This window comes from Mastomys coucha, unplaced genomic scaffold (genome assembly GCF_008632895.1).
Source record: "Mastomys coucha isolate ucsf_1 unplaced genomic scaffold, UCSF_Mcou_1 pScaffold22, whole genome shotgun sequence".
NCBI classification, from domain to species: Eukaryota; Metazoa; Chordata; class Mammalia; order Rodentia; family Muridae; genus Mastomys; species Mastomys coucha.
In genome coordinates, this window is record NW_022196905.1 from 164,423,010 (window position 1) to 164,447,414 (window position 24,405).

General features: G+C 49.6%; 1 protein-coding gene across 16 annotated transcripts in view; it reads left to right on the forward strand.

The window, feature by feature from the left end:
- Ank1 (ankyrin 1) overlaps window positions 1-24,405 on the forward strand; it is a 180,533-nt gene that overhangs the window by 73,393 nt on the left and 82,735 nt on the right. For 13 of the 16 annotated variants that reach the window (XM_031339269.1, XM_031339282.1, XM_031339272.1 and 10 more), the window contains exon 2: window positions 20,279-20,380. In XM_031339269.1, coding sequence (XP_031195129.1) covers window positions 20,279-20,380 — 102 coding nt within the window. Of the gene's footprint in view, window positions 1-13,730; window positions 14,113-20,278; window positions 20,381-24,405 lie in introns of those variants that run through there. The other 3 variants (XM_031339276.1, XM_031339279.1, XM_031339274.1) reach the window with 2 other exon arrangements.

Sequence of the window (24,405 nt, forward strand, 5' to 3'; positions counted from 1 at the left end):
GCTGAACCATAGGGCATCAGAGCAGAGGCAAGACGCTGAACCATAGGGCATCAGAGCAGAGGCAAGACACTGAACCATAGGGCATCAGAGCAGAGACAAGGCGCTGAACCATAGGGCATCAGAGCAGATCCAAGCCAGAAAGAAGAGCCACGAGTTTAAGGGAAGCATGGAATCCACAAGAGGCCTGACTTGGCTCTTCAGGGTGTTTGAATGATGTCAAAGCAACAGTGAGCAGTAGAGGGTCCCCAGCAAACGGGAAGTCAGATCTTCTGGCATTTATAGTAATGCTGTCACCTCAACACTCTGGTGGTTGATGCAGGAGGATTGCCAACAGTTAGTTTAAGGCTAGTCCAGGATTCGTAATTGTATTGTGTCAAAAACTAAGAGGAAAGAGGGCTGACCAGATTTAAAAAAAAAAAAAAAAAAAAAAAGGTGGTTTCCACCAAGCCTGATGACATGAGTTCAATCCCCAGAACCTACATGGTAGGAAAGTAGTGACTCACACAACCTGTTCTCTAACCTCCACATATGCACTGTGGCACACACATCTGCCACCCATACAATGAATAAGCAAGCAAGCAAACAAATAAATTTAATACTTTTTTTAAATGAGAGAAAAACTTAGGACAGGATCCTGACTGTGGACTGGTAGTGGCCTAGACCTACCTGTGTGGAGGCCAGCAGAAGGGGTGAAGAACAGAGTTTAGGAAGCATCAGTCAGAATAGACTGAGTTTGTGAAGGCAAAGTAAAAATGGAAAATGCATCCTGAGTCCTTGGGCAGCTTGTGGTCTATACCCACACAGGTGTGACCCCACAAATCATGGCATTTGACAGATAATGACCTAGGGGTCCAGAACTATTGGCTAATTTCCTCAAGGCTGAATGGCTCTTGGAATGGGGCCCCTAGGCTCGGAGTCTTCCCCAATATCTCATCAGTATTCATGGGCATACTGCCAAAAAATCAGGGACCCTAGAGGACAATCAGGGCTGGTCAAGGGCAGTCGTCCATGTGGTGGCTTCCCACTGGGACTCCAAGAAGTTGGAACAGTAGGCACTGGCTCGGAGGATGGTCCTACATAGGATGCAGGTAGCTTCCCTTGGGACCTTCGCATCGACTCCTCTTCCATTCCTTCCAAACATCTCTATTGGAGCCGCTGAGTAGAGAAGTTATCTCTGCTTCCAAAATCAAACCCCAAACTCCGCCAAAAGCATGTACATGTTCAAAGCAGCTGTAGCACAGCGTGCTTACTCAATCTGCCAAAGGGTCGCCATGGCGCCCCTCTAAGTGCTTAGTTCCCAAGTCCATATGAATGTCACACACAAAGCAGTGAGAGAGGCACAGAGAATGGTTGTACTGTACAGAGATTCTGATCGTTCACACGCTAAAAGTACCTGGAAATGACTTAACATATTCTCCTGCCTTTCCCAATTGCCAGCGAGCTCAGTGACACATATCTATCATCATAAAAGTGGTGTGGTGGTGGCATGGACTAGTGCCATGGACCTCACAGGAGAAAGAAATGAAGATCATATGTACAATGCCTTATGGGATTTAGTGTAAGGTCAACCAATTAGACTCCTAAAGGATGCGCTGGTTTAACCAGGGTGTTCTAATGAACTAGCGACTGTGGAAATTTTTTATATTCTATTGGCTCTTTGGGGCCAGGTAGGCTGGGGGGGTTGTGTGAGTGGGATTGGAGTGAACAAGGAGACAGGGGAGTAGCTTGCAGGAAACACTGGTGTGATGGTTTTTAGACTCCAGTTGAGGGTTAGAATGCTCAACTGACTCATGGGTTGCTACATTTACTCTTCCAGCACACCTCCTCCTGAGACAGAGTGGGTGTCGGTGCTGGTGTTCCTGGGAGCACGGTTTTGGGAAGCACGGCCTCAGAGTGGTGTTCGGGCTCGACTGCAGAAGGCTATAGTCTCTGAGGCAGGAATGCAAACAGGTAGTTGGCAAGGGAGGAGTCTGGAGCCATGCAGGGAAAGGCTGTGAAGGGTCATGGAGAGAGGAAAAGATTCACACAGCTGAAATCCGTTCTCCCTATGCTGCCTCAGTCGGAACAGTCTCAGATGCAGTGCGCCTGGTGTATGACCAGAGTAGCTTCCAACTCCGGGAGAAAGAGCACTTTCCAACGATGAGATCACTCCCAGGAAGGTATATATACTCCCAGGCTGTCAATGCATGGGAGAAAGGGTGAGTTCCCAGTGACTTCCCTAGCATTTTCCCCTTCTGTTCATTACCGGCTAGACAATTCTGGTGCTCTAGGTAGGATAGCCCAACTAATAGTGCTTGCTGTGTGCAGTTACCACAGTCTCCTCCGTGGAGAACTGGCTTAGTCAAAAGTCTCACTTCTTTCCCCTCCTGAGCCAGCAGGGCTTCAGCAGTTCACACATGGATGCTTTAATAGCTCTCCGTGGACATGGGGGAATCTTTCAGTCAGCTGAAATGGACTTGGGATGAGCAAAGCCATCTTTCCTGTGTGGATATTTTGGGAATGCCTGTGCTGCGTAGGTACAGGTGAAGATATAGACCGCATAGGGTTTTTTGGTTTGTTTGTTTGGTTGGTTGGTTGGTTGGGTTGGTTGGTTGGGTTTTTTGTTTTGTTTTGTTTTTGTTTTTGTTTTTGTTTTTTTATTAGCTGGGGTCTAATGATCAAGTCAACGAGACACCAAATTTTAAAAGCTGAGGACGGCAGAGTTCTTTAGTTTGAGATCCAGATTGGTGTTTTGGATACTCAGATTTGTGTAGTGCTTAGAGTATAAGATGATGTAAAAAAAATTAACTCAGTGTAATAGATCTTCCAGCTAAATATGTAGACAAGTTCACCTGAGATGGTTCTACCCCATCCCTCCCCAAATTACAAACTACTTAGGGCTCCGGTCGGGTCACAGATATTTAAGGGGCAGGCGTGCTGGATACAGGGCTGAGTCAGTTCTACACGATGGTCCCACTAAGACATGAGATCTCGGCTTTGGGGGTGGAAATTGAGGAGTGTATGGCCCAGTGACTCATTGCACAACTTGAGCATCTGTTGGGAGGAGAGTGAGGCTTGAGTTGGGCACCCCGAGCCTTGAGGACCTGTAGAGGTCTCTTCCATGTCACCCAGCACCCTGGGGTGTGGGGCCAAGTTGCCTGTTTGCACAGTTCTGCTGGGCCAGGGGAGTGGGTTCACATAGTGTTCAAGAAGTATCTTAAAGTCGTGACACAGTTAGCCCAAGAGGCCACTAGTCAAGACCTCTGGGATTTGCCAGGACTCTGGGGGAATTTGAGAAGAAGAGCGATTAAAGGACCTGGGAGGGGACAGGTGACATGGGGGTTGGGATGTTCTGCTTGCCTTCTTCTCTGGTAGAGCCCCTTCTTGTTGCAGCCTTCCAAAGGGAGACCCTCGTAAAGACGATGAGCATTTGCACAAGCGAGCATCTGCCTGTACTCCCTCTAAGTAATTCCTTTGGTAAAGTCCAAGCACACAGAAAGAACAGCAAGCCTGGTGGTTTCTCACTGTACTTCCTAGACCCAACTGCCAACCGCCACCTCTGCCTTCATACCCTGCTCCACCCCCTAGTCCCACCCCAGGCCTTCATTCTACAGCGTCCCAGGCCCCCACTCCTGTTCCCGTCTCTCCCTTCATTTCACCACTCTCCTAAGCAACTGAGCCTTACGTGCTGCAGTCAACTTTTGACCCATAATCTGAAATTGTTGGGCCACACTACACTAACAAGCCCCACACAGGCCTCCAAGGACATGAATGAGCAACTCCTGGAGGAGAGAGCTCCTTTGAGGAGCCTCAGACTCAGGAAAACCATTACCTCATCACCCACAGTGGCACCCACCAGGGATCCGCTAAGCCCTACCCTTCCTCTGACAAGGGAGATGCCTCATCCATGAGGGGGAGGAAAGAGAGTGGAGGCTATATCCTGAGTCACTCAGGTTAACACAGCACTCTCCTATAGGCCTTTGAGACGTGCTGTCCTATTTATGAATTCAGTTGGAGTAGAAGAGGAAATAAGTGGATGTTGGTTTAAAAAATCTAGAAGAGGTGAACTTGGTCTGTTTTTGGGTTGGTTGTGCTCAGGCAGGTCCCCAGAGGGAACCTGAAGACTGTTTGCACTGCCTATGGGGAGCACACCGGAAGTGTCCTGACACGGTGCCACAATACCAAACATACCAAACTGACAACACAATAGACTCTCCTGAGAAGGCCTTCCAGTTTGATCTCAGCCAGATGCCCTGGCTTCTTATCTCTGCTTCTCAGAGTTTCTGAGTTTCCTAGTCATCCACAGCCCAGATGCCCACATCTTTAGGACACTGAACATCCTTCATGCATGCACCATAGACTTGGGTCTATCTGCTGATTTCCAATCCTAAAGCTGCAGCTTTTTTCTTTTGCCTGGCTTGAACACGTACAGATCTTGTGAATGTCACCACAGCCAATGCCAGTTCACATGTACTATTATATCCAAAAAATGGTTTCCGTATAGTCATCCATAACTGTTCTGTCTGCTCTTTTGCAATCATCCTTGAGCTTTGGGAAGAAAGGTTGAGATGCAGATGCCCCACTGAGGGCTGAGCATTCTGCAGTTCCCTAGTCTCTGACTAGTCATGGGTCTCTGCGTCTAATCATCATCTACAGAAAGAGCAGCTTCTCCAATGAGGACTAACCCTGTGTATATGCAGAATAAGGACTGGGGATTCCCCCGAGAGCTATGACCCGTCTAGCCCGTTTCTAGACTAGAGGACTGGGTTTTCCCTGAGAGCCTATGACCTGTCTAGCCCCAGTTTCTTGGTCCCATCTTTCTCCTCCAGTAGCATGCACCACCTTCTAGTACTATCAAAGCTAGCCGGTAGGGGCGAAGCTTCCAGGTCAGTACCAGCTCTCTTTCTCCACACTCTGTGGCTCAGGGATTCGGTGTCTTTAGCAGTAGGGTCTTCCCACTAAGGTTTTTTAGGGGTGTGGGGGGTAACCAAAAGCTTGGCAGTAGTCTGTAAGGTTTGGGGATCTATGTGATCTCCCAGATCCAAAAGAGGGTGCCCATTCCTGACACTGGCTAAAGACAGTGTTTAAAGTGGGAGGGGACATCCAGACCTGCTTTGTTGTGTTGGTTCAAGGTGTCTGGATGGATCTTGGGGGTGGGGGGAGTATCCCCACTGTGGGAGGCACTCTTCTGCAGGGGAGCAGGGTGGAGCGATGGTCACTGCAGCCAAGTGTTTGCCTTTTTATTTAAATAACTATAAAAAGGGAGACATTAGCACTGCAGTAAAAGAGAGTTAAAAGAGGAGCCAGCCAGAATACACACAAAAATGAAAAGGAAGGTAATGGTCTCCATGTAATTATTAAGAATGATGAGACCCATATAAAATATTATGTGTGGTGCCTGCTCTCCATGCCTTGGCAGTGAGCAGAAAATAGGGCAGAGATATGGTGGTCGGAGCTGGACCATCCAGGTTGGCAGCTTAACCTGAGTCGTACTTACGATGCTTTGGTGCCGGGCAGAGAGAAGAGACCTCGGAAGTCAGAGCATAGCCAGTAGAGTGAAGGAAAGCGGCTACCTTCTGGGTTACTCGGTCACTTTGGCCATCATATGTGATGGTTAATCTAGACTGATGACGGGATGGAATATAAACCACCTCGAGGGTAGTCTGCAGGAGATCACCCGGATCAGGTGAGCCTCCAAGCACGTCTATCGGGATTATCTAGGTTATGTGAACTAAAGTGGGGAGCCGCACCCATTACAGGTTCATAGGTTGGGGCCCTGGAGTCCCTGAAGAGACAAGGAGCTGAACATTCGACACTCTCTGCTCCCTGACTGTAGGAGTAATGTGACTAGCTGTCCCCTTCTCTCAGCACTGTGCCTGCCCTGCCATGATGGGACATATCTCCGCCAGCTATAAACTAGAACGAACCCTTCCTTAAATTGTCTTTGTTGGGTATTTTGTACCAGCAGTGAGACAAGTAACCAGTGGTCCCCATCTGAGGACGTGGGACCCTCAGGAAAGGCTTGGCACTGCCGTGGAAACCTCCTTCCTCCTGACTGGGATGGTGCGGCTAACGCAAGAATTGCCATTGGTGTTTAACTGCAGTGAGCTCAGTGAGAGTAGACAGGGTCAGAGCAGGTTCACTGTTGAGAGACTCTGCTTTCCCACTGTTCTTGAAAAGGACACCCTCTGGTCAGTGACTTGTCACCCAATCCTGGGGAGTCTACTCTCTGTGGTCAATGACATAGAGAGTCCACTTGGAATGAATAAAGATGAGTGCCTGGGGTCGTGTATGACTAAGGAGACTCCTCTGTGGTGATACTCTAACAGTTCCTCCTTTAAAAGTCCGAAATTCACTTTCGTCTTCTTATCTAATAATACCTTCAGCCCCTCTGAAAGGGCCAAGCCCAGACCCCCGTGTCACCCTTGGGCGATCTGGGAGCAAGTTCCTTAAGGTGTCTCTGCTGCAGCTTTTGAAGAATGGGGGAAGGTAATAATAGTAGACACCCGGGGGAGGCAGAGAATTAAACGTGTTATGACATCTAAAGTGCTTTGAGCAGCGTCTGGCTCATACATGTCAGCTATTATTTCCAAAGCCTTCCTCGTCCTGCTCCTTTATCTACATCTCCTCCGCACTAAGGGAGTTATCATTGGCCAGTGCTGTGGAAGGCACCCAAATCATGGGCCTCAGGGCTCCTTTCCTGATGGCAAACTTGAGGACACGGGCCCCTCCTGGCAGCCTTAGGCAGCACTCGCTGGGCCTGGCAGTGGGCCATTCGTCATCATCTCTTGTCTCTTAAAGAGGACTTGTTCTGGTATAGGAGAGGCCTAAGTGGGTCACTGGTTGGCCCTGACTGCTCCACAGGACTGTCTCCATAGGGCAGATTTGCATTTCTAAGGAAGGGCAGAGCCCTGACTGCCCTAGGTGAATGTTACCCATAGAGCCATCTGAGCATCCTTGGACATTCTTCAAGAGCCACATTAGTCAAGTCTTTTTAGCACCTTCAGAAAGTTTCCAAGCTGGGCAGTGGTGGCGCACACATTTAATCCCAGCACTTGGGAGGCAGAGGCAGGCAGAGTTCTGAGTTCAAGGCCAGCCTGGTCTACAGAGTGAGTTCCAGGACAGCCAGGGCTACACAGAGAAACCCTGTCTCGAAAAACCAAAAAGAAGGAAAGAAAGAAAGAAAGAAAGAAAGTAAGTAAGTTTCCATGTCAGAGTGGTGACCGAGAGTGTAGTGTTGCAGTTTCTCCAGTGTCTCTGTTTCTCCCACAATTGCAGGCTGTAGAGAAATTGTCTTTAATGTTTAGAAACACCAGAGACTGTCTAATAAATGGGACCGTCCTGGCAAAGCAGCTCACACATGGCTCCAAGAGCATCTCATTCCCCTACAGTTGGCTTTCCTGTCAGCCGTTTGTGCTGGGCATCAGCTGCACGTGCAGCGGCCTCTGCACAGAAGACGAGCAGAGCTACATGGCCTGGTCCGCTGCCCTCAAAGATGGTGATGCCCTTAGAATCGTAGTTATGATCAAGCAAGGTGGTGCGTGTGTGTGTGTGTGTGTGTGTGTGTGTGTGTGCATGTGGGGGGGTGGAGGAGAAGAGGGAGAGAGACAGAAAAATTAAAGGACTCTGGAGGTCGGGCCAGGATGGTTACTATGAGCTCAAGGACAACCTTGTGCAAGACCTCATATCCAAAAACTTTCAAAGAGTGACACACCCCCTGTCATCCCCACGTCTTCTCTGCCTTAGTAAGGAGGTGGGGGCTCTGGGAGAACTGGGTGCTTCACTGTCTTGGCAGTTGAGAAACAAAATGTCTCCTGTGGGCCTGGACTCCCATGTATATCATAGAGATGGTAGGGAAAGCCAGAGAGGTGAAGGTCGGTCAGGATGTGGCTCTATCTGGATGCATGGCCCAGAGCTCTTGGATGGGAAGCAGGTGCCACATCTCCACCTCAGAAAACAGTGGTTCTAAGGATGTCCTAGCAGGCACTGTAACAACTCACACGGCATTGAGCAGCTTAGCCTACCAGCTCGAGAGTGGATTGTTTTTCACAGATATGGCTCATTTTAACATGGGAAAGGATTCGATTCATTGAGATTCTGGCCCGGCTCCTGTGTATGGTGTCTCTGGTGTGTGGCAGCACAATGCTAAGACTCACATCTGTTGTTTTGGCCAAGCCTGGCAGAAGCTCTCCTTTGGTTGATCAGGGACTTGTTTGGTCTTATTCATCTCAAGGAAGGTGCTGCCTACATGGGGGACCCTGTGAGTTCCAAAGTGAGTAGGTCTGTAAGGGGGCCTTATCCTTTCTTCACCCCTGGTGGTCCAAGGGGGAATGTTTGCTAGCTCAAGGCATGTCCTTCTTTGGAAATTCTGGTTCCCTCTCCTCCCAAAAAGAGAAAGGGATATTAAAGTTCTGATCTGCTTTTGCACAGAAAACAGTCTGTGCTCCCCGGCTGGCATTCTGATGAGCCACGGTGACACTGAGCCAGTTTATGGCTCAGTATTGGGAAAATAATTCCGTCTCCTGCAGACTTGCTGCTTGCTCCAATCCCTTGGCTTCTCCTCTGCAACCTAAGGACTGGGTTTCCCAGGCACTGAGTACAGTGGCCGTCAGGGGGCCACACTTGGTTTGTATGCTCCTGGCAAGTTCTTGGTTGGAGTCTCCTCAGTGTTAGAGGGGACGGGTGTTCCAGAACATATGATCTTTGACAGGATATTTTGTCACAATAGGACTCAGGTATCAAAAAACAAAAACAAAAACAAAAACCAAAGCTCAGTACTGAAGAGCCAGAGGCAGCATAGACACTGCTTCCAACTAACAGGCTCATTCAGACTCAAGTTCCATCGAGGCTGTGCCAAACAGTCGGCCTGTCTTAGGATCTGATCCCAGGAATAAGGAGACCTCCGTGTGTATGCAAGGAGAAAGTCCTAGATTCAGTCATGCTCTGCCACCCCTGCCCCCACTGTAATTGTTTCTAGTTTGCCAAGGGCCCCCATGGAATCCATGCGGAGTTTTTTTTCTTATGAGTTTAAAAATAGACTCCAAGGTATCCAACTCTCTTAAAAAGAACATGACAGACACCCGTGCCAATGCTGTGGGACCTGATACCCAGCCCTGGTCACCTCCCTAAATAGTCCCCACACTTGCCATCAGTTCAGTCAGGGAGGCTGGGTGCCCAGGGTTACCCAATTCGCTACTGGGAGCTCACCTCAGACTGTTAAAGAGGAACCACCAGGGCTTCTCTCTCCTCTCTGCTGTCCTTATGCGAATATGTTCAGAAGGCGTCACATGGGTGTTAGCTCGTGATGCTGTGTTTTGTCTGCAGTTCAATGTAACATTTATTTACCTATTTATTTTGCTGAGGGCCTCATACATACCGAGCACAGACTCTGTCACTGAACCCTCAAGCATCTCAACAGAATAAAACAGGCAATGTTTTCTGAAACATTTCAGAAAGATCCTTCCTAGTTGCTTGGTGAGGAGAGTGGTCACAGCAGTTACATAGGGGAGGGACAACATTTCCCCACAGGGACACTCCTGGTGGTGCCTCACACACTCCACTGGGTGGTCCACTCCTGGTTCCTGAGGATGATAAACCTTCTGCCTTTCTCAGTAAAGGGTGGAGTGCCTCAGGCACGCCCTTATCAATGGCGCCCAGAGTCCTTAGGAGCCGGGTGACTCCCTGTGTGGGTGATGGGCAGAAGTGATAGAGAAGGGACCAGGGGCAAAGCTGTTCTGATGCATGGTCAGGAGGATGCTACAAGGAGCCTTCAGACATGGCTGGAGGGACCACGTCTACGTAGCTGCATCTTGAGAACTATTGTGTCTGTGTAGAAAGTGGCAAATGGAGGACAGGGCCCGCAAAGCTCAGAGATCTGGAGACCCTTGAGGGGGGGAGTGTCATCTTTTAGGCCTCAAATTGTCCAGAATAGATCAGAAACACTCCAGACCTCTGGGGGAAAGGTTTAGAACAAAACCTCAGTTGGGGAGAAGAGTTGTGCCAGCACTCGCTGATTGGGTATGATTGGGTACCTACCATATATCAGTGTGTGCTGGGCACTTTCACATCACCCACACGGTCCTTAGACTGGCAGGCAGGATTGGTTTGCTTCTCTGATGTTGAAGGCAATGTTCAGAAATGCAGCCACTTTTATGGGAATGTCACAGCTCAACCTTGCTCACAGAGGGTGTTACGCCATCCAGGAAAGCAGGCCTTCTGTTGTCATTAAGTGAGTTCCAAGTCTTGTTGTTTCAATGGGAAAGTTACAGCAGAGGCAACTATGGTGAGGACCTAAGGCACCTGGACTCTGCCTGTACTCCACCTCATGGCTCTGATGTCATGCTTACGGAAGAGCCATCTTGCATACCAGATTAGTCAACAAAGCTCACCCTGTTCCTCAGTATCCTGGAGCTGAGAACTTAAAAAAAAAAAAAAAAAAAAAAAAAAAAAAAAAAAAAGAAAGAAAAAGAAAAAGAAGAAAAGAAAGTGTTCTTCCAAGTTTAAGAAGAGCTAGAGAATGAACAGCCCTTGTGTGTCGGGGGAGGGCAGGCACAGTCTGTACACGTCCAAAGTTCCCATCACCCTGGGAACTTCCCACTTTATCAAGCCACTGATCCCTTGCCCCTCCCCCACCCCCCATTGATACAAAGTCTCACTGTGTAGACTGTATAGACTGGCCTGGAATTCACTAACCTCCAACCCCTGGCTCCTGAGTGTAGGATGAGAGATGTGTGCTGAGAAGCCCAGCTAGTTTCTTCTCCTCCCACGTAGTCTCCTGACATAATTTCAAGTGACTCAGTTCTACAGCTGGGACCCCGGGAACTTCATTATGCTTCTAAGGTGAGGGAGCCGCAGGAAGACTAGAAAGAATTTGGCAAGCTTGGGGACACTGCAGAGCCTGTGAAAGTATGGGATAGAAGAGAGAGCCTGGAGTCTCTTTGCCAGCCACCCCCGCCTAGACCTCACTCAGCCCACCCCTGCCTAGACGTCACCCTGCCTAGCCCACCCCTGCCGGGCTGTGGGCTGGGAAGATTCCCACGGATGGAGTGAGCAGCTATTCTGGGCACAGTAGGTATGAGCTTTGGAAAGTGTAGCATCCTGATGTTGGGTAAACATGGGAGATGAGAAAGAGCAAGACCATATTTGTGGTCTAGGAGTGTAGTAACAATGGCGGGTAGAGGGGAAAGTTCCGTGTATAGGGAAAGGGCGGCTGAGTTCCAAGTGCTCAAAGAGAAGCTTGGAAGTCTACCAGCTCCCGTTGTCATTTCCGTGACAGACGGGCTTCCTCTGCTGTGGTGACGTAGCCCTGATGGAGACACACTATGAATTGTGAGCTGGATTGTCTCCCCACTTGCAGCTGGAATGTTCTGTCCAGCCAGATCCTTTCTGTACCCCTTCCATCCCATGACATAGCATCCCAATGATGAGTGAGATGGACTTTAGTGTCAGCCTTGAAAATAGCCCAGCTCTGTTCCAGTCATATAGAGAAAGAGTAAAGAACACAAAACACAACGATTCAGCCTTTTCAACAGGGAATGCTTATAATTCACTTGGGGTGTGAGGCTGCCATGTTTAGGAAAGGACACTAGGTTTGACTCCTAGCACAATTCACATGTGTTCACACACACACACACACACACACACACACACACACACACACAAACACAGAGAGAGAGAGAGAGAGACAGAGAGACAGAGAGACAGAGAGACAGAGAACAGAAGAATTTAAATAAGAAGAGAAACAATTCAGTTTAAAACAAGCAAAAAAATATAAACAAATACTTTGCTAAAAAGATACATCACTGGCAGATGTGCACCTGAAAATATGTTACTAGTTATTAAAGAAAATACAAATTAAAACCACAGTGAAATACTGCCACATAACTGCTAGGATGTCTAAACTAAAGATAAAGAATGTAGACCAGCAGGCAGGAGCCAGAGACTGAGTACCAAGGGGACCCAGGAAACATTGCAGGTGATCTGTCTGTTCCTTTCTTTAATTATGGTGATGGCATCCTAGAGGTGTGCTGGTGTCAAAACTTACCAAATTGTGCATTTTAAGTAGACAGATCCTAATAAGTTAGTCACACTTCAAATAGCTTGAAAATAGCCTGTCAGTTCTTTCTGCAAGTCACATGGTGTTTTGGAGGAAAAAAAAACACACATTATTTATCTTCCATTTGAGTAGGGCGCTTTCTCTCTCTAAATATTAATGTTGGAAGAGGAGCTTGTTATCCCCTGGGTGCTCTACTGGGCTGCAATCAGGGCTGTTCCGGTAACCATGACTTATTAATTGACATTCTCTGTGCAGAGGCTCTGAGTAGAGGCGGGAGGCAGTTTTAAGGGGCACACAGGCAAGATATCTATAGCCTACCCTGTATTTCAGCAATGGGAAAGAAGGGAAGAGACCCTAGCAACTGCACCTTGGTATAGCAGTAGGGGCATTTTCCAAAGTCTTGTAGAATGTGTCTGTCTTCAAATGCAGCCTCCGGAGGTGCTGGGGTCCTGAAGGCTGTTTCTAACTTCGGACAGAGCTGTTTTCATTAAGACACCTTTTGGTTGGACAGCTGTTGCTCAGGATTTAGACCATGTGTTTGATGAACATTTTAGATTGCTCCATGGTCTTCTGGTCATCACTTTGGTCTTCCTGGCACCACACACTCTTTTGTTTTGTATTGTGTGTGCTATGTCTATGTAGGCGTTTGTACGTGGGTGCACATGTATGTGAGCTTGCTTGTTGTGTGAACCCCCGTGTGTAGAGGACCAAGGTCCGGTGTCTTCTTGACTTTATTTACTGAGGTAGAGTTTCTCCCAGAGCTTGCCAGCTAATTCCAGAGAGTGTGGCTAGCCAACTTCCTTTGGGCATCCCCTGACTCTGCATCTCAAGTGCTGGGATTGCATGAGGCCACCATGTCTGTCTGGCATTTGTATGTGTTCTGGGTGTCTAAACTCTGGTCATCATGGTTTTACTTGGGGCTTTCTCCACTGAGCCATTTCCCAAGCACTGCCGTTTCCTTAGGAATTTTGACAGAGCTATTCATGGAAGGGTCTTGACTCAGTTTAGCTTGGGCCTTGGGCCTTGGACCCTCCGTTTCCTGGTGGTGCGCTTGGCCCACACCGTGACTCTCTGAGCTCAGCATTATCCATTCAGCTTAGAGGGGACTGAGGGCAGGGCAAGATGATGTCTGTTAGTTTACAGTTGTCCCACATTCTCATTCCTCACACAAGACCCTGCTGGACAGGTCCAACAGCAGGGTTGGTAAAAGAGCATTTGTGTGGCGTAGATTGTCATTTGAAGAGAGCAAGAGCCTGCATCATGTCGCTGAAGCAGCTTTCTCTGACCATTTCCCTTCAGTCAGAGTTGTCCTTGCTTGGAATAGTCGTTGGTGTCACCTCCAACACTACACCAGCTCCTGACATGCTTTTGACATCTGTGTCTGAAATGACCCCCCAGGAAAAGGTGGGTACGGTCTCAGAGCAGAAACCAGGGTGCTTCCTCCAGGTTCACAGCCAGAGGTGGCATTTCAACCAGGCCACCTCAGGGAGGAGGAGAAGGGGGGGGCAGTAGTAACACTAACGCGCCAGCCCCTATCTCCTCAGCTTCATTCACTGGGGCTCTGGCACCGCCTCTGGAATAAGCTAAACAATCTGGAGTCTCGGGATATGATGGAAGAGCTGGAAATCTACAAATTATCCACGGGGCACAAACAGACTTTGCTGAGCTCACGCTGGCCTGCTGCGGGCTCCCTGGCGGCCGAGACAGGGTGAGAGCGCTGTGCAGCTTGGAGCTTTTCGGTCGCCTTGGCCACTTGTACGGGGCTTCAGCGGCGCACCTGCAGCTCGGTGGCCTGCGGAGCTCAGCGGCGGGGCTTGCCCCCAGGGGGATCGTGGCTCTTTCCCGCCTGGCGCGATAATGGAGTGCAAATGACCCGGTGGCGTTAGCGGCGCGCAGGGTCGGGGCGCCCGAGCAGGCGTGCGCGGAGGGGGGCGGGGGGCGGCTGTATTTTTAGCCAGATGCCTCGGAAGTTGCCCGCGCGCCCCGCGCCGCCCAGCAGATAACGCCGAGGGAGCTCCGGTGTCAGCGGGCGCCGGGCGATGGCAGAGCGGCCGCGCAGGTCGGGGTCAGACCCCGCGGTGAGTGCCGGGCGGGAGGCGGGGACAGGGGGCGGGGGCGGCGCGTGCCAACTTTCCGGGTCGCGGGGTGGCGGGTCGTGATCGGGGACGCGCCGGGTCTGCCCTTCTGCTGCCTCACGCCGCGGCTCCGCGGAATCCAGAGGAAAATTCCTCAGGCCTGGAGGCTGCGGCCAGCCACGGCTGGGCCCGGGAGACGCCCGCGGGCGTCTGAAGCTGACCTGAAGCTGGCTGGAGCCAGGGGGCAGCTGCACTGGGGCGCGCTGCCCCTCACTGGGGCATAGAGTCAGGGTCCTGTGGCTTCAGCTGCACAGGCACTATGCACCCTGTCCGGAGCAAGCCTGACTCCAAGTCCTTAGAAACCCCCAAGTCCCCGAAGTCCCTCAGGGAGCAGAAATGAATGGGGCACAGGAAGGCAGATCTGTGTAAGCCAGAGCCCAGCTTTGCATTATTCTTGTTTTCACAATGGGAAAACTCGCGTCTGGCAACTTCAGGCACAGGACATCAAGCAGAAAAGCAGGAACTGGGGATGGACGGGCAGGTCTTCTGCGTGGGGGCCCAACAGCTTTGCACACACCTGTACCACAGAGTCTCCAAGGCAAGATCGGTCTATGCAGGGATGAAAGGGGAACCCAGGGCTCCCGCTCACAGAGCGATTTCTTCAGCGGTACCTCTGATTTTTATTTCATTGTATCCAATTGTGGTCTGTTTAGGGTTCTGGAGACACAGCAAAGCTTTTTGACATTCTAGTTTTCTGGAAAGAATTCATAAGCACGATGGTGGCCCTGGCCTCACTTCTGTTTCTGCATAATACAAAGAATAAAAGCCAGGGCTACACCAAAGCTGGACCGCTCTTCTTTAATGTGAGCTCTGACTATGGGTCTGGAGGACCAGACCCGGGTGTTAGGCTTATTTTGCACTTAGGCTATGTACGTGAGTGGATCCCAGGACCTCACACACGCTAGAGGAGCACTCTACCACAGAGCTGCTGGGTGAGCCACTCCCCCCACCTGACCCCCACCCATCTATGAGATTGTCTTTCCTGGAGTTCCCACGATGGCTCTGCCAAAGAAACTGCATTCTGCCCAGATTCATTTCCATCTATCTTCGCAGAGGGAAACAGGATCCTCAAGACCTTGACTGGGGAAGTTAGGCTCTGCCTAAGTCAGGCAGGCTCAGCCCCCAGAGGGGGTATGACCAGGAAGGCCTACTCCTACTAGTGTGAAATGAAACATTGTCTAGCGTACAGTGAGTTTGGAACCACTCTCAGAGGTACATGGACACGGACATTTATTATTATGTTCTCAGCGTCCCCCTTCCAGGCCACGGCTATTATATTAGAACCAATCCACTCAAGAAGTACAGATTTGATAGTCTGAGTATTCCAGGTAACCAGGGTTTACCCTGTCTTATAACTCCCACTAACTTGAGTCCCAGCAACAATTCCATTCCCTTTCTTCCTCTTCCTTCTTTCCAGTGGACACACAGCCTCTGACGGCGAATAAAGTGTCCTCTAGCTACAGCTGAGCTTGAGAGGGACCCTAGGAACATTTGCAAATGATAGCAGGTGGTTAGAGAGATACCCTGGAAATACACTAGATTCAAACGCTGGCCAATCTCTGCTAGCTGTGTGGACACAGAGTCAGTCAACTTTATGAGCTAGCCACCTCATCTGGTAAAAAGAGAGAATAAAAGCCTGCTCAAGGAATTCTTGGGAGGAGCAAATTAATCGATTGATGTTGAGTGCTGAAAAGGTAACTCGAGCTCTGTATTTGTGTTGAAAGGAAGTTCAGAGATAGCACATGGATTAAATGGAAGGATATGGGCCAAACACATAAGAAAATACATGCTCCATTCCAACACACACACACACACACACACACACACACACACGCTCACACACACGCTCACACACATGCTCACGGAGTCTGGGGAGGAAGGAAGGGAGGACGGAAAGGACAAAGGCACTGTAGCCTGAAATGGGCACCCGGGAAGTGTGCTCCTTTCATAACTACCTGAGGAAGTAAAGATCTGTGGATTGAGTGATGGAGAGCAGGCCATCTCTGGGGACCCCAGCCCAGCCTCCTATCACATAGCAGCCTCTGAGACTACTGGCAGGGGCTAGATGAACTTCAAGAAGGCCAGTGACTTTGTTCTAGTTAATCAGAGCCCAGGGACATGCTTAGTATGTGGCTACTTTTGCGTTCCTGGTTAGTATTTTATTCGGGTCAGTATTTCTAATGGAAGGCATCGGGTTCCCTGACTCCTTCTCCCTGTTAAACCGTTTAGACTGTGCTGTGCACGCCAGGCACAGGGAGTTAAATTGGAGTAGCTGAACTCAACAGATGGGCAGTGGGGGGTTGTAAGAACAAGATAGTGTGGATGAGTCTTGTATGCCAACTAGAGCCGTCCCTCTGTAGCCTGAGTATCATCCGCCCACGCTCTAGGAGGCTCTCATGAATGATGGTGGAGTGAAGCCACGCCCCTGTTACGTCAATGACCACTTTAGAACTCTGCCACTGTGTTCCAGGTTTTTCTCTTTCTCTCTCCCTCTCCTCTTTTACTCCTCCCACCCCCAACATGATACCTGACTTAAAATAGAACCTCAAGAAATCCAGTGTAGAATTAGAGGGCGTGGCACATAGTAGCCAGTGGAGTGACATTGTTACGTGCATGTCACCCCGGGAATGCTGGTGTGTTTTGATTGTTCTATCCTTTCTAAAGGCAAAAGGCAAGGGGACACAGCCTTTCCTGGAACCTTGCTTCTGATGACCCAGGTGGCGTTAGCCATTCTCTCTATGTTCATAGTTTCATCATCTATTGAAAAAAAAAGAAAAAGAAAAGAGAGGAAAAAGGCCTGGAATGAGATGATTCCTATATTGGCCTTGACACGGTGCTCAGAGACAGAGATGGGAACCTGTGGGACCTAACCTAAATTAAACCGCACCCTTATCTGCCTTATACCTGGAAAAATTGCCTGAATGGACAGTCAGGTAAAAATAAATAAAAAATAAAATACCACTGAGAATGCCTCTTGGCACCCCAGGCTTTAGTCACACTCACCTTCCTCGGCTGATGCAGAGCTGTAGAAGTGGGGGAGTCACTCACCTCAATCCTCGGGGTAACCAGTTCTAAAACAGGGGTGACGATTACCCACCTCTCAGACTGTGGTTAATGGTAGCACACTTGCCTCGTGTGTGCAAGGCCTCAGTTTCCGTCCCCAGCCCCCGTGCAGTTGGCAGCGCACTTGGCCCAGCGCCTGCTGTTGGAATTGTCCCGGTTTTACTCTAGAAGCTGCAAAAACCCTCTAACCACTCTACTGTGGAGTGGCTCCAGCTCACCTGCTTGTCTGTCGTATTCTTTCCTATCACTGGGGCTTTGAACAGGCAATGTGTATCTGAGATTGCTTCTATTTTTATCCCCACACTTTCAAGTTTTTATCCTGAATCCTATTATTGTGCTGTAAAAAAAAACCCCAACAAAACAAAACAGCAACAACAACAAAAACAAAACCCCAGCTCATTGGTGGAGAGAGTGCGTCTTTAACACTCTTCTGCTTAGGAAATGAATAATGTGTTTTCCCTCTAGCTGGATTCAGAAAGTCCTTCTGAGTCAGCAGCCTGTAGCTGTCATCCAAGGGAGAAGCTGTGAGTCTGAGACTGCTGAGCACGGGGGAGCCTGTGGGCGGGTCCTCCTCTTTTCATGTCTCCTGCATCCCCAATGCTCTGCTGAAGCTGGTCTTGCAGTCAGACAATACTTTGAAGGGCTCAAAGGGTTTAGCACCTGCTCCCAGAAGCAAACAACTAGAACTAGAAAAGGATATATATATTTAAAACATCTTTTAATCTAAAGTCAAGTTCCTTCCCTGCCATTTCTAGATGCAAAGATGCTAAATTCTTAATGTTCTATTATAGTGTCCTATAGCAGAGGTGCCCAGCGGGACCTTGAAGGCAGACGAGATAGATGCACAGACCAGAGGGAGACAGAGCCCTGGAGTCCAGAAAGTAGCCAGGGGCAGGCCTATAGGCACAGTGCAGAAACGCCACAGGGCGCAAGAAAGGAGAGACAGGGCAGGAAAAGGAGCCTGCCTTGGGCTTGGACTCAAGTTTACATAATAGGAATATACGTGGACCTGAGGAAGTCGGGCTTTGGGGAAAGGTTTCAGTACTTATGGCTGTCCCCACTGCAGTGTGTGCTTGCTATGGATGGTGGTGCAGAGGCCCTTTGTTGGGGGTGGAGGCAAAGGTTAGCGTTGGACTGTTGTTTAACAGCAACTGAGATCGGCGGTTGTTTCGGGAACCTGACCACTAGCCTGTATTAGTTTTCAGTGGCCATGATACCAACGCACACAAGCTAGACGACTCAAAACAACAGGAGTTTGTTCCTTACCAGGATAACCAATCATATAAACGAAGCAGAAACGGGGCCACGCTCCGTCTACAAGGGAAGCTTTTCTGTGTTCTGTCCTCTTCAAGGCCACCTGGCTCGTGGTTCAGTCCCCCCCTCTGGATGTGCCTCCTCTCCCATCTTTCCTAAGGACACTGAGTTCTGGATAGAGGGCTGGCCTAAGGAATCTAGGCTGATCTCATCTCGGGAACAACAACAAGCTTTTGACTTCTGCACAGACTCTTCGCTAAGGAGGAGATAGCACGGACTGTGGGGATAAGGGCCTTGGCTCTTTTGGAGCCCCCACTCCCCTGCACAGGCCACTACTGCATGGCCACCCTCCCATGTTAAGCACACTCCCGCATGCTCTGTGTGCATCGCCTGCTAATCCTAAGAAGCATCAGGAGGGTACAAGAGAGGCTTCTCCCTATCCCAGCTTTCAGTCAGGACCCATGAGGAGCCTTCTCCACCCTCCAGTCCTCTGTGCCCACCATCCTGTCTGCGTGAACACTGCCCCTTGTTGTCCTGACCCTCAGGATGACATTCACCTTTAGTGCAAACCAGTGCTTTGGACAGCAGTTGTACAAGCAGTGTTTGTGGTACCTGTGGCAGGTGACCAAATGGCAGGCAAGGAAGGGAAAAGGACTATGGTGGGCACCTGCTTGGTAAGGGCACCTGCAGGAAAGCTGGGAGGTTAAGAGCCTGGGATTTGGGACTGGAGAGATCTTTTGGGGGTTAAGAGCACCAGTTGCTCTTCCAGAGAACCCAGGTTTGGTTTGCAGCACCTACATAGCAGCTTACAACTGTCCATGACTCCAATTCCATTTACATACACCTAAACAAAATACTCAAAAAAATATAGATAAATAAATCTTTTTTTAAAAAAAGAACCTAATCTGGAAGTAATAAATCATTAATTAAAAATGATTCCTTATTACCAAAATAAAAATAAATAAAAAAGAACCTAAGATTTCAGAGCCATGTTACCTACTATGGAGTCCAGCTGTACATCTTACCTGAAGCGTGACCGTACACAGCTCTCTACTCTTCGGTGACTATGTAAAATGAAGACCACAGTGGGACCTGCCACTTAGGGTTGTAGCTGAAGAATAATATCCACACCTGCTTATTTCTAAAAGTGTAAAGTTTACACTGGCTTGTGTGCCTATACAGCTGAGTCTTTGACACTGGAGCCCATATGATATCCTAACCCCCAGCAAGAACACCAACAGGCCAGGCCTGGAGGTACAGGCCTGCAGTCCCAGTGACTTGGGGGGACTGAGACAGGAAGATCAGAGGTTCAAGGTATACCTGGGCTACAGAGAGTTTGAGGCCGCACTGGGAAACTTAGTGAGACTCTGTCTTAAAATTAAAAAAGAAAAAAGTAAGGGTTGGGTGCTGGGGCTATAGCTCAATTAATTAGCACAGTGCTTGCTTCGCTTGTGTGAGACCCTAGGTCCAATACCTAACAGTGGGGATGGTGGCGGAGAGGGCATGTAAGAGGGGACATGGAGGGAGGGCTCTGTGGCTTAGAGGCAGCCAAAACCTGCCGTATTGAGTGTTCGACATTGGAACCAGTTTGGGACCCCTCTCAAAGGTCCTCAGTCCTTGCAAGGATAATCACGTGTAAAGTCCCCCAAAGGGAAGGAAACTCAAGCTAGAAGGTGGCTGCACTTCCAGAACTTGAGGTGCTGAGACCACTCTGGGGATGTTGTGTGCACACACAAGGATGATAAGATCCTTGCTGCCGAGGACACTCACAGTCTGTTGTTTCCCCCCACAGGCCGATGCTGCCACCAGCTTTCTGCGGGCGGCACGCTCGGGAAACCTGGACAAGGCCCTGGATCACCTGCGCAATGGAGTGGACATTAACACCTGTAACCAGGTCAGTGGGTGGAGACAGCGCATCCTCTGGGTGACTTCAGAGCTTTGGAACTTGCGCTGCTACACTCTTCCCAGTGCCCCAGGGGCCTCTGCTGAGGTTTTACCGTGTGTCCCAGAGATAGAAATGCTACCTTGCTCCTATGGTGGGACCCAGCTCAGGCCGGGCCACTGCAGCCTCTCCCTTGGAAGTTGCTATGTACCCCTCTGTTGCCTTAGAAGCGACCTTTGGAAATGAGCTTAGGAGGAGCCCTAAACCAATGCTGGAGCTAAGGTATAAATCCCCTTACACATCAGCAATCCTTGGGGTTCAGGAGACAACCATCTGCCTTCAACAGCTAGGCGCTTGACCACATCGGGGGTCCTGCCTTAGGTTTCAGACTGCAGACCTGGCTGCCACCAGCCCATTCATTTCAAAGCAGACACTACCTGCCACACCAAGGAAATGAAAGGTGCCAGGGACTGAGATAGCCCACTGCTGGACTGAGATAGCCCACTGCTGGACTGAGATAACCCACTGCTGTGTGAAGCTCACTGTCTGTGACACATGCTTACTGCTTGCAGTTAAACACAAGCTTTTGTCTTCTGGTCAGGGGTTAGAGATGGTGGTAAGACACCCAGCACCCAGGCTTCACCTTATGTGGACACACCCTTTCAAAAAAGTACTCGGGAGGCAGGAGTCACAGGTGTTTGCCAAGAGAGGGTAATTACTCTAGGGTTTGTGTGTTGTACTCTGCCTTTGATCATTCAATTCCCAGATAAGATAGAAGACGCACAACTTCTATTATTTACAATAAGCCTTAAGCTGCACAAGAGCTGGGCAGACAACTACCCTCTCTGCTATTAGAATCTACTTTCCTATCGATAACCCTGAGTTGTTTCTTATGTGTTTCGTCTGGGCTGCTCTTAACTCCAATTGGCCAGCCCTCAGGGCCATGTTTTCAGGACTCATGGCGACTTTCTCTTCCTCTTCTCTCTTCTTCTCCTCCTCATGGTCCTCCTCCAACCCTCCCCAACCCCAAGCCCAGGAACCCCAAACCCACCTATGTCTCTTCTGCTCAGGTATTGGCTTGTCAGCATCTTTATTTACCAATCAGAAATAACTTGGGGCCAAGGTCACATAGTTCACTTGGGTCTACATGCAGATTCTCTTGTCTCTGGGGCAACCAGGTCTTGAGGGCCTGCACTTAGCCTTACAGTACTCAGCAAAAGACCAAACCTCAACACTCGTACGTAAAGGGAATGAGCTTATCTAGGAGACATGCATGCCCAGGACAGATTAGAAGATCCTTTCACCATTCTTCTGCTTACCGAAGACACTCAAACAGGGGTGCACATGTATCCACACAACGCCAGTGTCTCCATACTACCTGACCTGTCACTTATTCCAGCGACAATGGATCTTTAGCTCCACCCCCACATCCTGTGTCTTCCTGGGTGTAGGGAGACAGATAGACTAATCTTGGTCCTTTACCCCTGTGGGCAGGAAAAGCTGATAACCAAATAATCATGTATAGCCAAGGCCATGAGGGAAAGGTGTAGGACAGAGGTTCTCAACCTGTGGGTCGCAAACCTGTTTGCATGTCAAAGGACCCTTTTTCCAGGGGTCACCTAAGAGCATCAGAAAACACAGATATTTGCATCATGAGTCACAACAGTAGCAAAGTTACAGTTATGAAGTAGCAATGAAAATAATGTTATGGTTGGGGGTCACCATAGCTCGAGGAACTCTAACAATGGCTCACAGCACCGGGAAGGTTGAGAACCACTGGGCTAGGATATTCTGAGTAGAATATAGTACATAGAAGCCTGAGGTGGGTTGAATATGCTTGGCCCAGGGAGTGGCACTCTTAGGAAGTGTGGCCTTGCTGGAGGAAGCGTGTCACTGTGGGGGTGGGCTTTGAGGCTCCACCCAGTGCAGAAGATACAGTCTGCTCCTGGATGCAGTCAGATCGAGATGCAGCACTCTCAGCTCCTCCTGCACCATGCCTGCCTAGACGCTGCCATGCTTCCTGTCATAATGATAGTGGACTGAACTTTTGAACCTGTAAGCCAGCCCCAATTAAACGTTGTCCTTTATAAGAGTTGCCTTGGTCATGGTGTCTGTTACAGCAGTACAACCCTAACTAAGACAGAGCCTGATCTAGAGCTAGAGGTCAGAGGTCAGAGACACCTTAAGGTCTCTTACCTTAAGCAAGAGAGAGAGGAACTGAGAGCTGAGCTGAGACTAATGAACGGACAGCCAGCATGGGTGAGTGTAGATAGGCAAGGACCCAGCTGAGGTAAAACTGGATAGAGGCGCTTCTCATCAGTGACAAGAGCTTGACATTACACAGCTGGACAGCACACCCCAGGGCCTGACTAGGGTATGCACATGTATGCATTATGTCTGTGCACCTACCCACTGTCCCAGACTAACTCTGAGGTCCGTGGCTGAGGGGATGGATTTGAGAATAGAGAAGGCACCTCAGGAGTGAACAACCTACACAACTGCGTTAATGCATCCTGGCTGACCAGCCCTCCTGCTCGCAGGTGCAGCCACTTTAAGGATTTTGGCCTTTCTACTGAGAGCAAAGGAAGATGAGCCTGGGGTTCTAGCATAGCATGAGTACAGTCATCGGAGGTGTGATGTAAGGGCTTACACTAGCTACTGTACTCAAAACAGTGGGCAATGGGAGGGCTGGTCATGTAACCACTGCGGCAGTCCAGCAGAATATTGTTGGTAGCCTGGATAAAAGTCAGGGCTGAGGAGAAGAAAGAGAACCACTAAGCCTGAATTGAGAACTGGAATGGGTGGAAGGACTTCTGGAATGATCCTGGGACTCTAGTGTAGGAGGGCAGCGGCACTATCAGTGTATTCTGGAAGCACACAGCGCGTGCGTAGTAAAGTCACCAATTGGATAGTGTAAGGACAGATGATAGTTGGGATAGACAGTAACAGGGGCTTTTGAGCTGGAACTCAGATGGAAAGGGGAGGTGACCTGAGACAGGTCCCCACAAGTATCTCATTCTAGCACCATGAAAAGGGATATGAGACACTCAGTGTATCACCACACTGTAGCATCATCGTCTGCATGTTTATTAAGCAGCTACTGTGTTCCGGGTCCCACTCTAGCTACTTTCCGTGCCCAGCAGGGGACCCAGGTTGAGTACGATGTGCTAACAAAGGGAAGGCACAACAAGCAAGAAAGAGTGCTAGTCAACATCCTTATGGGATGATTGGTACCTGGCAGGCAAAGGTAACTTTTGAGAGGCCAGGACAAAGGAAGGGAGAAAACCTGGCGGTTTCTGGGACTAGGAAAAGTATGAGGAACCCCAGGTTAGGAAGCGTTGCTTTGTCTGGGAACAGCAGGGACCGTGTGGCTTGGGAGTGTTCCCCGGGGGTAAGCATACTCCTGCCAGGCCCAACTTCATATATCCAGCTCTCGGTGCCATCTAGAAATCGTTCTGTAGAATCAAATGTCATAGCGTGGAGACTACGGTGATTAAAAATAGACTGTGTAGGATGAGCGGATGGGCTTCTCCCACTGCCAGCGAGCCGCCGGGACAACCCTTGCTCATCGCTGCAGACGTCAGGTTAACATAGGACTACTGGGGCCATGTGCTGGAACCGAAGCAGCAAAGGAACCCTGGGGTGGCCACTGTGGCAAGCGTGCTGAGTGCTTATGACGGTCATGCACTACTGTACTAGACATGGGGAGAACCATGACCTGCCCTCAAAGAACCGAGGCAGAAAGCCTGCCTGAGTCTGGGAGGGTATAGGAGCCAGAAAAGTCCCTCCTCCCTTTCTTCCTTCCTTCTTTCCTTTCTTCCTTCTTTCTTTCCTCCTTCCCTCCCTCTTCCCCCTCTTTCTCATGAAGGAAAAGAGAATGATAATTGTCTAGTTCCAGTTCATGAATGTGTCTTTGTGTTGACAATCAAGCCATCTCCCACATTCCAGAGGCTAGGAAAGGGCAGGCTAGCGCCATCAGGTGTGTGGAGTATGTGCATTAGCGACTAGCATGCACCAGCACACACCAGCACACGCCA